This window comes from Heteronotia binoei, chromosome 5 (assembly GCF_032191835.1).
Source record: "Heteronotia binoei isolate CCM8104 ecotype False Entrance Well chromosome 5, APGP_CSIRO_Hbin_v1, whole genome shotgun sequence".
NCBI lineage: Eukaryota > Metazoa > Chordata > Lepidosauria > Squamata > Gekkonidae > Heteronotia > Heteronotia binoei.
This window is the reverse complement of record NC_083227.1, coordinates 144,525,266-144,540,235: the sequence shown is the minus strand read 5'-3', so window position 1 is coordinate 144,540,235 and position 14,970 is coordinate 144,525,266. Positions and strand designations below refer to the sequence as shown.

At 44.8% G+C, this 14,970-nt stretch overlaps 1 protein-coding gene across 1 annotated transcript; it reads left to right on the top strand.

Moving 5' to 3' along the window:
- The first annotated feature begins 2,346 nt into the window (after nt 1–2,346).
- On the top strand, nt 2,347–14,713 carry GRXCR2 (glutaredoxin and cysteine rich domain containing 2). The gene is made up of 4 exons (XM_060240544.1): nt 2,347–2,683; nt 4,096–4,103; nt 9,370–9,597; nt 14,496–14,713. The coding sequence occupies exons 1-4, from the start codon at nt 2,347–2,349 to the stop codon at nt 14,673–14,675; spliced, it is 753 nt and encodes a 250-aa protein (XP_060096527.1). The 3' UTR covers nt 14,676–14,713.
- Nucleotides 14,714–14,970: the final 257 nt, after the last annotated feature.

The following is a 14,970-nucleotide window of genomic DNA, read 5'->3' as shown; positions in this document are numbered from 1 at the left end:
GAAGAAGATATTGGATTTATATCCCACCCTATACTCTGAATCTTAGCGTCTCAGAGTGGTCACAATTATCTTCCTCCCCCACAGCAGACTCCCTGTGAGGTGGGTGGGGCTGAGAGAACTCTTGCAGCAGCTGCCCTTTCAAGGACAACTCCTACGTGAGCTATGGCTGACCCAAGGCCATTCCAGCAGGTGCAGGTGGAGTGGGGAATCAAACCCAGTTCTCCCAGATAAGAGTCTGCACACTTAACCACTACACCAAACTGGCTCTGTTTAGACTAGGCAAACTAGGCTCTGTTTAGACTAGGCAAACTAGGCGGTTGCCTAGGGTGCCGGGATGGTGGGGATACCAAATTGGGCTCCCCCCTCCCAGTGCCCCAGGCAAGTGCCTGGTATGACTGCCTCCTCCGCCTGCCAGCCACTGCCACCGCCCGCCCCTCCTTTCCCTTCGCCTCCCCCTGCCACTGCCTGCCCCCCTTTCCCTTCCCTTCACCTCGCCACCATGATCACAGCATGCTACGCAGCAAGGTGAGGGTGGCAGCACCCCCTTCCCTTGGTTCCCTCCCACACATTCACAACCTGCTGCACCTGGGCCCTGCGGGGCCTGATGCGGCGTGAATCTTATCTTTAGAAGGACGGGGCTGAAGTGAAGGCTTGGCTCCCCCTCCCTTTTGCTTCTGGAAAGGAGGGGGGAGAAGCCTTCACTTCAGCCCCATTGTTCTAAAGATAAGATTCACACTGTGCCGGGCTTGGCAGGGCCCAGGTACAGCGGGTCGTGAACGCGGGGGGAGGGGAGAGAGCAAAGGGAAGGGGGCGCCACAACCATGTCTTGGCTTGCCGCATGGCACTGAGGTGTGTGTGTGTGTGATGGAGTGCAGTGCTGCATTGCAGGCCCCGGAGGGGGGCACAGGGCAGGGGGGCAGTGGTGGGGGGTGCCTGCCTGGGGCGCCACACACCCTTGGGCTGGTGCTGTGTTTAGATTTTAAACAGAGGTGGGAATAGTATATATTTCTCTCTCTCATTGTGTTGAGGATTACCCGATAACCATGCATGTGGATTGCTACAGGATGTGGGGAGCCCAAATAATGTGTCAGGGACCACACCCTCTACCTCAGCCGCCCTGAGCCTGCTTCGGCGGGGAGGGCGGGATATAAATCAAATAAAATAATGTACCATGCAGGAAGTTCCATCTTGGTCTCTTTGAAACAGTTTAAACAAAGAACTTTCAGAATATGTAAATGTATGGGTACTGCATGATGACTATTTCTAGGCCAAGTATTGAAAGAATGAATTATTGTAATCCTTTATTTTGCTCCCTTTATGCTGCATATTTGACAATGATACCTTGCACTGCTTTACAACAACAACAAACAACAACTACACAATATATTTAATGAGGATTCTGTACTAGTTTCCATCCAAGTTTTATAATTTTTGATAGGGTTTTCTCTATTGTACAATTGTTCCAGGCCCCCTTTTCTTTTTTTTGGGTATGAAATGCCATTTTAGGTACCATTTTGGGTAGGGATAGTGGAATCCTACTCCCTCACTTTCGTTATATATGAAGTATTGTGAGGTTTAAATGGAGTTGTGATGTCCACTGATATCATCACTTCCAGAGGACAAAGCAGAAGTTGCATCATCGTGCCAGGGACCACACCTTCTACCTACTCAAATCTCCTGGGTGTTACAAAGGAACAAATACTTATAAATCATAGTAGAGAATCAGGCATTTGAACCTCGTTGTGAAGCTTTAGCCTTCCCTTCCTCCAAATCTGAATTGGTACAGCTAATTTCAACCCAATTCTATATGTTTTTATTCAAAAGTAAGTTTGGCAGTGCAGTACAACTAACTTCCAAGCAAATATGCCTAGCATTGTATCAGTCTTAGTCTTTTTCAGTCTTTTGGTATACAATCTAAATGTTTTAGGTTCATTGCTCATCTTTTCTGCCACTTGCTCTTTTAGTTCATTTGCCTTAAGATGACATTGCAGTGTGTCCCAAATAATTACTAAAAATTAGGACTTTGTTGTTTGCAATGAGTCATGTCACTGTAAAATTAATGTGTGTGCACATCAGAATGTTTCCTCTGGTTATAAATCCTGTTTCAATTATAACTTATTCACTATTTGCCTGAGGAATTTCCCCTTATGTTTCACTACAGTAATAGTTTTTCCCATGAGGGTCTATCAATATTTAATGTCAAGGTATCCTCTTAAACCGTAATGTGAGAGGAATCAACAGAACCTTTGAATTATACATGGAGCAAGTGAATGTGAACCGCATTTTTGAAAGTCCAAAGTCATCGCTGAACTAATTTCTGGGAAGCACCGTGAAAAGCCCATATCTATGGATGAGCTTCAGAAGAAACTGAACCAGAGGCACGATGCAAGACCCCGTAAAGTGAGATTCAAAATCTCATCTGCATATAGTGGTAGGGTCTTAAAGCAGGTATATGAAGATGGTCAGGAACTTGAAATTCCACAGGAAGAATATCCTCATCGTCTCCGACACAGAAACTTTGAACCCAGAGACCATTTGTTTGGGAGCAGAGAAGCTCAAGAACCAAGGCTTTGCCCACCACCTAAACTGAATGCTCAGAGGATCAGCGTCTTCAGAGAAGGGAGCAAGTATACCCTCACAAGTAGCCCTTCCCTCTTAAATGAGTGCCAGGCAAATGATAACCGTATGGTAAGTAATCTTGGTTCAACTGATTAAGCTATGGCCAGCATTTAGGTTTAAAATATGAGAGTTTTAACCAAGTTCAATTGACCACCTGTAATTTGTAGATTCAGTTTTTAAATTATATATTTACCAGCTGGCTTCACAGCACCAGCACATGTGAATAATATTGAGTCAAATGTAGGCGTTAAAAAAAAAAAAGGGAGGTGATAACATTGCAGCGCTGATCACTTTTTGCAAATGTATGGACTACTGAAGGCTAAAAATTATGGGCTGTTTTATGCAACTGTTATCAATTCATTATAGTGATTAACATCCATATTGGCACATAGTCCTTGCCCAGGACCCTTTTGTGGAATCAAAATGTTTATGCACATTTCAGATTACATATTGCAATGCACAGCATGCGTACATCATGACACATCAAATCAAACACAGCCTATAGCCAGGTTTGGTTGGTCATCTTTCAATAAATGGCCTGCTTTGTTGCCCGTCTGGGTCTGCACGATCAGGATGATCATTACTGAGCTGGTGCCTCGCATTCTGGTTGCTGAATCACAAATTGTTCAAGCCTACTTGTATATATTTGATCAATCTTAGAGATGATCATACATTTAAAACGACAGATATGGCAGGATGAAACAGCTTAGTCTTCAAGCTGCTATCCTTTCAAAATGCAACATTTTTCCATTCCGTTTAGATAAAGATCCTGTTGCACTTTGTAATATGAAGCACAAGTTGAATGAAGCAAGAGGCAATAGAATGCCACACAATACCTAGAAAAGAGACAAGGGAAATGGGATAGCTGAGTAAATTTTCTGCAGTAGTCATAGTGTATGATGGGCACTCCATGAACTTCACGATCAGTGGCAAAGTAGAGAATGCCAGGATTTATTAAATAGTTCAGACATTTCTTGTTGTCGAAAGTGACATCCAATAAGGCTTCAGCAAAGTTCTGCAACACATCTTCATTGAGAACCTCAAGCCTTTTGCAAAACATGAATGAACTAAAAAGCAATAGGACTGTTGTGGTCCTGCCCACAATATAATGTGTTCTGATGTCTATTTACCTACATGGAAACTAAGGCAGAAAAAGGTTAATGTTGTCAACCAAGGCTTAACTGGCCTTTTAGGTGTTTGAAGACTTCCATTTTCATATCATAAAAGTATTCACAATCTCAAAAAGAATGACCCACATTACTTTGGATACATTCGTATGGACTGGGGTAAACCCACTGGAAAGTATAAGGCAGAGCAAAACACTTTCTCCTTTGGATCCATCCTGTTTCATCATTTCCCCTGACCCCTTTCTAAATAAGAACATAAGAGAAGCCATGCTGGATCAGGCCAATGGCTCATCCAGTCCAACACTCTGTATCACACAGTGGCCAAAACCCCCCCAGGTGCCATCAGGAGGTCCATTAGTGGGGCCAGGACACTAGAAGCTCTCTCACTGTTGCCCCCCCCCCCCCAGCAAGCATCAAGAATACACACCATCACTGCCCCAGACACAGAGTTCCATCAATACTCTGTGGCTAATAGCTACTGATGGACCTCTGCTCTATATGTTTATCCAGTCCCCTCTTGAAGCTGTCTAAGCTTGTAGCTGCTACCACACCCTGTGGCAGTAAATTCCATGTGTTAATCACCCTTTGTGTGAAGAAGTACTACCTTTAATCCATTCTAACCCGACTGCTCAGCAATTTCATTGAATGCCCACGAGTTCTTGTATTGTGAGAAAGGGAGGAAAGTACTTCTTTCTCTACCTTCTCTATCCCATGCATAATCCATAGCCTTCTCATTACAGAAAGTAGGGAGTCTCTTTTGCAGGCCTCTTGTGACAATTCCCAAGTGTCTAATGCTAAGACAATTTATTAATGCTAATTATCATATTGCTTCTTTAGTTACTCTTTAGTAACTCAGAATTTCATTTCAGATGTGCAAAGCTAAACTAATAAAGTTTGAGAGCAAAGCTGAATGTCATCATAGATACTGATTTGATGGAATTTTGAGTCCAGATTTAGAAAACTCAGATCAAGGCTTAAATTTTGCTAGCTATGTCATAAATATCCTTTCAATATCTTTGCCATATCGTAGCATTTAAAAAAAAAAAAAACATGATGCGGGTAGATTATACTATGCAAGAGCCAGTTTGGTGTAGTGGTTAAGTGTGCGGACTCTTATTTGGGAGAACCAGGTTTGATTCCCCACTCCTCCACTTGCACCTGCTAGCATGGCCTTGGGTCAGCCATAGCTCTGGCAGAGGTTGTCCTTGAAAGGGCAGCTGCAGTGAGAGCCCTCTCCAGCCCCACCCACCTCACAGGGTGTCTGTTGTGGGGGAGGAAGGGAAAGGAGATTGTGAGCCGCTCTGAGACTCTTCGGAGTGGAGGGTGGGATATAAATCCAATATCTTCTTCTTCATCTTCTTTTAAGGTGGAAGGAGACACTAGTGACTTCATGGGGCTTTGACCCAAAGCTGACTTCTTAGCTGTACTGTACTGACCTTCTATGCCCTTTGGAGCTTGTTAAATAGCTCTAGGGATTTTAACAAATTTAGCCTCTATTTATTTATTAATTAAATTGGATTTTTAAACTGCCGTCCCCTGTAAAGGCAGGGCTCAGGTTGGTGTATAACAGTAAAATATAATAAACACATGATAAAAACGATAAGAACACAATAAGGGTCCTTACTATGGCCAGGGTCCTGCATACCTTAGGGACCACCTTTCCCCGCGTATGCCCCAGTGAGCACTTCGGTCCGGGACTCAAAACCTGTTGACAGTTCCCAGCATCAGAGAAGTTAGGCTTAAGTCAACTAGAGCCAGGACCTTTTCCATTGCTACACCTAGCTGGCGGAATGAGTTGCCGGAGGAGGTTAGGGCCCTGTGAGAGCTTCCACAGTTCCGCAGGGCCTGTAAAACAGCACTCTTCCACCATGCTTTCTCATAGTAACACCTATAACAATGGATTAGGCCCATAAACCTAAACATTATTCTGGATTTCTCTTACCATGCTATGGCAACCCTGGTTCCTCTTTGGAACATCTAATACCGACCAACTAGCCATTTGCTATCATTGAAATTTTAACTGTTCGTATGAATTATTGCACTAGCAACTATTGATATTGATGTTTTAATAATTGTTTTTATGTCTTATGTTTTATTGCTGTTTTATCTTTTGGTCATTGTTTGACCCTAACCTGTGAGCTGCCCTGAGCTTGCCTTTGGCAGGGAGGGCAGGATATAAATAAAATAAAATAAATTAAATTAAAAATAAATTAAAAACACCAGTCAGCCTAGAACTTCCAGTTGTGCCACTGCCTCACAGTGGAAAGGCAGGTAGTGGGAGAGCCAGAGTGATGGAACTAATGCTGTCCTCAACCAAACACCTGGTGGAAGATCTCTGACTTACAGACTCTGCAGAACTACATAAGGTCCTGCTGGTCATAGATGCTGTTTGGCAGAGAGTTCCACCAGGTTGGAGCCAGGATAGAAAATACCCTAGTTCTGGTGGAGGAAAGCCAGATATCTTTCAGGCTGAGGACCATCAATAAGTTCTTATCTGCTGAACACTTGCTCTTCTGGGGGTATACCAGGAGAGGCGATCCTGAAGATCCCACACTATTAAGAGCCTTAAAGGTTAACACCAAGTCCTTATGTAGTTCTGCAGAGTTTGTAAGTCAGAGATCTTCCTTGAACCTCCACTGTAAGCCAGCACAGCTCAGGCAGCAGAGGGCAAGACAGGTAGGAAGCCAGTTACCTGACATACTAGCGGATATCTAGTTGACATCCTCTCTCCTAGTGCCACTCTCTGTCTCTAAACTTGGAGAAATGAGGTAAGCCACTTCAAGACTACCCTATGGACTCCTGTGTCAGTGAGGCAATGGGTCAAAAGATCATGATTGACCATGACAAATGCTGCTGTAAGATCAAGTAGTAACAGCAGCACCCACCCTCCTTGATCCAACGAGAGCTTGTCTGTGAGAGTGACCAATACTATCTCTGTTTCACTCCCAGGAGGAAGCTGTACTGGAATAAGTTGAGGGCTGATGTATCCAGGGACAGATTGATAATGTCCACCAGGGGGCCCTGTATTCCCTCACTGCCAGCTTTCACTTGCCATGAGGGACATGGGTTCAAGAGGCATGTGGCCAGCCTAACAGTGCTCAGCATCCTGTGCAGGGATGGCTCTAGGGTGCATGGCCCCTGGGCAGATGCCGCCCACTGCACTTCCCCCATTGATCAGCAGATCAGTGGTAAAACACTGCTGCAGCAGCCCCCCTTCTGTGGCAGCACCACACCCCACTGCTCCCCTGCACACTGAGTGCAGCTAGAAATGGCCCAACCCTTAGAATCGGTCCACGCCTCTCAGCATCCTCTGCTGAGAGGCACAGGCCGATTGTAAGGGTAGGGCCAATTCTAGCGGTTGTAAGCCAAAATGCTCTCAAAAGAGGTTGGGGAATTGACAGGTGGGCAACTTTGGCTCAAAAGGACCAAGAATCTATGTATACAGGATTCCACATTTACCAATTAAATTTACCAAGAACACTAATTAAGTAAAACAATTATGAATTTATTACAGAAAAATATAGAACACACATACAAGACAATAGATACATATAACATACATACAGACCTAATAAAAATAGAGATAAATATATAGAGGTAACATAAGGATGGACAAACAGGGTGATAATTACCGATCATAGTCTTTGAGGAAGGCTCCAATGGCGACAAGCTAGGGAGATGGGGGAAGGGACCCTCAATTGATCAGGAATTGAGGATGTATCTAAACAGCAGGAATGGGGTACTGCTAGATGCACACCTGTGGGGAGCTGGGTCAGAGGTTATAAGGACTACCTTGAGCCCTTAGGGGATGGGAGGTGCAGGGGCGGATGACAGGTGGTGACCTCAGAAAAAGGGGAGGTTCCACAATGACCATAAGGGCTGGACCTTTGCAGTGTCCAATGGCCAGTTTACTGGGGGCACTTGATTGGGTACCCATATCTGACCAATGAGCATACCTGACCCTGGTTACTGATTGGGCCTTCAGGCACTATCCTTTGTCTTGGGTTCCGTTGGACAAAAGCTTAGGCAGTCTGACAGGATCCACGCCTAAGATAAGTTTGATTGCCTTGTGCATAAGTGACAGCTGTTGAGTACGTGAGCTTCTCGCTTTGCTGTTATGGAGTCTGGCACTGCAGGAAGATAGTTGCTGATGATGTTAGCCTAACAACATGGATTTCATGGTTAAGGCTGGAAATCGTCTGCCCGGACAGTTCCTGGCGGCGCAACTTCTTCCACTGCAACGGCCAAGATGGTGCGTGCACAGAGTGGCTGGAAACCCATCTGTCCTCCTGGTTAACACTCTTCCAGAGATACCGAGTGCTTCTGCAACGTTGTGGCTGTTAGTACTGGTTACATTCTGGTAGACAAACCCCACGTTTTCCTGGCAGATGTGTGTGAATTGAATCTCCAGACACCCTGGCAACCAAACGGGTGGCTATGATGTTCTGAAATTAGGGAGCACGGTGCCGCCGCAGAAGGGAAGGGAGGGGGAGTGGCCGCAGCAGCAGTGTTTACTACCAATTAGCTGATTGAAGTTGGGGGGGGGGCTTTACAGAGGCCGGGAAGTGGCGCTTCACCACCCCTTCCTGGCAGCACAGAAGGGAAGGGGGGGAGGAAGGAAGAGGTGGCAGCAGCACAGTGAGGCAATGGCAGGGGGTAAACTAGGTATTTGCCATGAGTATGGGGGGGAGGGCCCAATTTGGTGCCCCCTCCCTCCTGGTGCTCTAGGCAATTACCTAGTTTGCCTAGTGGGTGAGCCAGCTCTGATCCTGTGAACATCAGCCTAGGAGAGCCAGCTTATGCTATCAAATTCTGAATCCAAAGATGGTCAAAGTGCCTCCAGTTCACTTACTGTATCAATGTTAACAGGGAGGTTATGGTGGAGTGACAAGACTTTATCCACAAAAAGCTTGCAAAGCCCTCACAGCTAATGGCTGAATTTCTAATAATGTTAGGTTCTTGTAGTGAGAGGAGTTAAACATCTAATTACCCTAAACAACTTCTGGCGAGAGCTAGCGGATGCAATGAAGACTGTGTAAAATTCTTTTTCAGCAGTCATTACCGCCAACTTATAGGATTTCATAAACATTAAGAACATAAGAACATAAGAGAAGCCATGTTGGATCAGGCCAACGGCCCATCCAGTCCAACACTCTGTGTCACACAGTGGCAAAAAAAATTATATATATGCACACACTGTGGCTAATAGCCACTGATGGACCTGTGCTCCATATTTTTATCTAAACCCCTCTTGAAGGTGGCTATGCTTGTGGCCACCACCACCTCCTGTGGCAGTGAATTCTACATGTTAATCACCCTTTGGGTGAAGAAGTACTTCCTTTTATCCGTTTTAACCTGTCTGCTCAGCAATTTCGTCGAATGTCCACGAGTTCTTGTATTGTGAGAAAGGGAGAAAAGTACTTCTTTCTCTACTTTCTCCATCCCATGCATTATCTTGTAAGCCTCTATCATGTCACCCCGCAGTCGAGTGAGTACCCTGCCAAACTCACTCTAGTCATCTAAGTTCCCGTTTCATCCCCTTGCGTTCCAAAGTGTACCAGGAGGATGATTTGGATTGGGAGCAAAGAGGACGTCTGGGACTTACATCCTATTACCTTTTTAGCATCCCCCCATTTTAGATTTTGGCAAGATTATCATCTACACCAGCAATCTGAAAATCATCAGAACATCTATGAATAAGAAAGAGCTGGTAAGAAAACTCATTCAGAATGACAGTGTTGATGACTGGTCCCTCGTGCACCATGAAGGAAGAGGAGAAAACACTAGCAAAAAAAGTGATGGCGACGTGAAGGACGCTGGACACCCACTTGCAGTCAACCAGCATATACAAGTAAGTATTCCCTGCTCTGTTCTCCTAGATGTGCTGAGAAACCTTAACCATTATTACATCATTGACAGTTCCAACCTTTTCTACAGCAAATTTTATAAATTATTCATTGGTCAAGAAAGCAATCCAGACTGGGAAATCCAGAAGGTGAATGAATAGCATAGAACAATGTGTGGACCCAGCCCCTCTGACTGGAGTGGACTCACCACTTAGCTTACCATGGAAGCTGCTGATACAGTATTGCCCTGGAAGGCTGCTGGCAGTCTGGAACAAGTCCCAGCATATCTACCAGCATTGCAGAAGTCGCTTGGTTCAGCCCCCTCAGCAGCTAACATTGTCAGCTCAGCAACAGGTGTTAGCTCAACAGGAGCTTCATCCTGCACTATCATCATACTAGAGGCAAAGAGCAAGCCAATACCCTTAGTCAGTGCTGCTGACGTGTTCTGAGCTCAGTTAGATGTTATGTCTGGCATGAGTCAAGTCAGATTGCCCTGGCACAACTCTGGTCTTTGCACAGACAAACATGACATCGAGGAATTGAATTCCTCAGGTGTACTTGGGCCTGATTTGGCTTGAACCTGAAGGATGGGGGAGAGGGAGAGGCTTTGGTGTTCTTCCCCACACCATTTCCCCAACCCTGAAACAACCTTGAAGAGACCCTATTTGCCCAAAGTGTGCTGACTTAGTCCTGCTGTAGCATTTCCTGAAACTCTCCCAGGCCCAGCTGCTCTCTTGCCCTAGTAAAAAGTGTGTGGGTAATCTCCAAGGAATAGGGTTGTCAACTCCTGGTTGGGAAATTCTTGCAGTTTAGGGAAAGGTGCCTCAGGAAGGCCAGGGTTGGAAATAGGGTTGCCAGGTCTGTGTTGGAAAATACTTGGAGACTTTGGGGACAGAGCTGGGAGAGAATGGAGAGTGGGGAGGAGAGGGACCTCAGCATGGTACAATGCCGTAAACTCCAGCCTTCAAAGCAGCCATTTTCTCCAGGAGAGCTGATCTCTGCCAGCTAGAGATCGGTTGTAAAAGCAGGAGATCTACAAGCCCCACCTGGAGGCTGGCAAACCTAGTTGGGGAGGGGAGGGACTTCAGTGGAATAGAATGCCATAGGATTCATTCTCCAAGGCAGCCAGTTTCTCTAGGAGAACAGATTTAAACTGTAGTTCTATTAGCTCTCCAGCACCCACCTGGAGATTGGGAACTCAGGGAATTATGTGGCAGGGTGTGGGCAATTACAGATTAACTTCAGATGCAGCTGGTCTGTTTACATTCAGAGATCTCACATGGATCTGTGGGCTGGGTTACCTAAAGACCAATGAAATGTTGGTCTGTGATATTTTGAAGCATTTGACATTAGCCAATCCTGATTTAAAAAAAAAAAAAAATCCTTAGCCATATCTTTCAAAGCATTGTGATGCAGCTTTGGTGACTGGGTTACTAATAACTTTTGATGACTTCATCAGAGCCAGTTAGCTTGATCTGTATATTGTAAATAAACACATTATTATAAAGGCAATGTAAATGGCTGAATCCTGGTTTCTTAAGGAAACGTATCCCATCCCTTAAAGGCCTTCCAGTTTGCCTTAACATATGTAAAGTGTTCATCAAAACTAGACAGAATGCAGAAATCTCTAGGAGAAAAATGACAGCTCTCTCTATTTTAGGGTTGACAAGTCCCCTGCGTTCCGCAGCGGGGAACTTTGGCGCATGTGCTTTGCACGCCCACAATGCAATGACGTCACTTGGAAGTGACGTCATCGCACTGGCGACATTATGTGCAGCTGCTCTATGCATTTCCGGGAAAACTCTATGGTTTGCACCATAGAGTTTTCCCTCCCAAATGGCTAGAACATCCAGGAAAACCACAGAGTTTTCCTGGAAATGCCTAGAGCAGCTGCGTGCGACGCTGCCAGTGTGATGATATCACTACCAGGTGATTTCATCGCACTGGTGACGTAGGGTGAGGTTCCCCCCACTGAGCAGGTTGGGAACCTCCCGGGCAGCGGGTTGGGAACCTCCCGGGTGGGGGAAGCCCTTCCCAGACCAGCCCTACTCTATTTGAAGTGGTTATTCTTTTCTGCTTAGTAAAACCAATGCTTTTTCTGAGCAAAGCATAACACAGGCCCAACCCAGTGGGAAGCATGGATTCTGCACTCTTGGCAGTCTTAGCATTTGGCTGTTGCCATCATTCTTCTCTTAACTTCTCATGGGTTAATTAATAAGGGACAAGAATCTGCTGAAGGAAGTTGCCACTACTGTATTGTGAGGACAGCATAATAACAGTGCAAAAGTCCTGGTTTTAATCAGGAACTATTTATCCCCGCCCCTCAAATTATCTGAAGATTCTGAGGATAAATATATAGTACACAAGAAATAACAGAACACATATCTGTTTGCAGTTTGTCCTTTTTATGCTTAGCACCTTCTGGGTCCCTCATATGAAATATCAACTAATTATTGATTGAAAAGTCATGTGTCCTTCTGGAATACTGTGCTTCATAAGAATTGTAAAGCTGCCATAACGCATACTGTGGCAAAAATTCAGAAGACAAAATAATCACTGTTTTTCTTTTTGGATATATATGGATAGAGGTGTGTATGTGAGAGAAACTTTTCGGATGGCGATAGGCAGACGATTGCTTTTACACAAAGAAATGGAAATAGTACATTGTGAGTGTGTGATAAACTGACACAGACAAATACAGTTAGGTATTATATTTTCCATAGGTAAAACAAATCACTACTTTAAGAGAACTTGAACATTTTTTTCCTCTGTTTTCCAGCTTACGATAAACCAGCCCTCCCACCTTTCTCAGGTAGGTGGGGAGAAATTACAGGCTATTAAGCCTGAGGTATCTGCTGATTATAGTGTCAGATCAAAGTGAAAAACATTTATCATTTTACCTGTTTACTCAATATGAACTGCTATCTCCTGTTTGCATCCAAATCGAGGCTGCCATGAAACCACTTCACCAAAATGCCACCCTGGACAATTGCCTAGGTGTGCCTATTGGTAAAGCTATCCCTACCAGACATGCCCCATATTTTTCAGGTTGTTTTTGAACATCTTGAGGGTGAGATGTTTACTTTTAATAAAGTTCATACTGAAGAGTTCCAGATTCACTCTGAAATTTCCAGATTCTGCACACTGGTTGCCTTCACAGATAACCTCTGGAGGCACCTGGATCGAGGTGGGTTGGCACTGTTGTTGCTTCTCGATCTAACAGCAGTGTTTGATATGGACAATTACTATCTTTTGACCCAGCACCTCACTGAAATTGGGATATGGGGGGACTGTCCTATATAGCACTTGCTTGATCTGTCTCTCTCTCTCTCGGCTTGACTTCGCGAACGAAGATTTAAGAAAGGTGCAGTAGTCCACGTCTGCTGCAGGCTCGCTGGTGGCTGACAAGACCAATGCAGGACAGGCAGGTCCGGCCACAGTGGCTGCAGGGAAGAGTCTGATTTAGGGTTGGTGCTGTAGCAGTGCGATTCTTCCTCAATCTCCTTTTGTCCTCAAGACCAGCTATGCGTGCGTTCTCAAAGGAAGAGACAGCCTGGTGGATGGTGTGCCTCCATGCTTTGCGATCTGAGGCTAGGTCAGACCACTGGTGATGGTTGATGCAACAGGTACCAAGGGATTTCTTCAAGGAGTCCTTGTACCTCTTCTTTGGTGCCCCTCTATTTCGATGGCCGGTGGAAAGTTTGCCATACTGGGCAATCTTGGGAAGGCGGTGGTTTTCCATCCTGGAAATATGCCCTGCCCAGCGCAGCTGCATCTTCAACAGCAGTGCCTCGATGCTTGTAACCTCCGTCCGCTTGAGGACTTCAGTGTTGGTCACAAAGTCACTCCAGTGGATGTTGAGGATGGTGCGAAGGCAGCGCTGATGAAAGCGCTCAAGGAGTCGCAGGTGATGATGGTATAAAACCCACGATTCGGAGCCGTAGATGAGGGTTGTCATCACAACCGCTTTGTAAACATTGATCTTTGTGCCTTTTTTCAGATGCTTGTTGCTCCACACTCTTTTATGCAGTCAGCCAAATGCACGGTTTGCCTTTGCCAGCCTATTGTCAATCTCCTTGTCGATCTTGGCGTCTGAGGAGATGATGCACCCCAGGTAGCTGAACTGCTGGACTGCCTTCAAAACTGATTCACCCACAGTGATTTACAATGTATATTGTAAATAAATACATTATTATAAAGGCAATGTAAATGGCTGTATCCTGGTTTCTTAAGGAAACGTATCGCATCCCTTAAAGGCCTTCCAGAGCTTCTCATTAAGAGAAGCTATGAGCATTATACCATGACTGTGGATCTGGAGGCTTCTGTAGTATGGTGGACCTCATCCTGACTGTACAAAGATTCCACTGCCATGGCACAATATCACTACACAACTTCAGTGAGCCAGGCCTCTGCTCACATTGAGGAAGATTTTCTGAGCTTTAAGAATCAATGAGCATGCTGGATTCTAGGAACTGTACTGTATTCTAGGTGTTCCTGGAACTTTGTCAAGAAATTCAGTTCTGTCAATTATTTCAAAAACAGGTGGGGTGGCACTGCTGCATTCTATAGTCACATCTTTTGAGGGCAATCAAGTATGTGTGAACAGAATTCTGTGCCAAATAAATTTCATTTATGCAATAAAAATGCTGTGAATTAAGGATCTGCACATTCACTTACGTTGCGTTTTGGGGATCCAGACACTGCATGCAGTGAATAGTTGACAAGGAACAGGGAAGCACTGATATAAGCAGAATGCTTGAGCAAGTAACAATGTAAAGTTAAAATTGCAAAAAAATGACACACAGTGAAATTTATCTTGCATGTTGATCTGGTTTGGATTGAAGACTGTGTGAACTGCTATCAGGCAAGGTTGTTTTGACTGACTGGTCCCTTTCCATTACAGGAAGAAGAGGATGAGAACAGCTGTATCCAGTGTAAAGGATCTGGCTCTGCACCATGCTCTGTATGCCATGGAAGCAAGTTTTCTATGTTGGCAAACCGATTTAAAGAGTCCTACAGAGCTCTACGATGCCCTGCTTGTAATGAAAACGGCTTACAGCCCTGCCAGACCTGTGCTCCATGACTGTTCAGCTGATTTGGCTTCTCTGGCCTTCCATCATTTGTTTTCTGCTTTGAATAGGAAAGAAAACCCCCCTCTCTTGGTCTTTTTTATGTCTATGTATCTCCTTCCATTTGATGCCTACATGAGGCAACATAGGTTGTTTGAAAACCAGGTAAGAGGTAGCCATTTTGACATAACACTTGTATTCCTCAGGACTTAAAATGCTGTTGCTGTGATTAAACTTGTTTAAGATCAGGCCAAGGGAAAAAAAAAGTAAACATCTTTATGTCCCATTTATTTATTTAAAAATAATTTA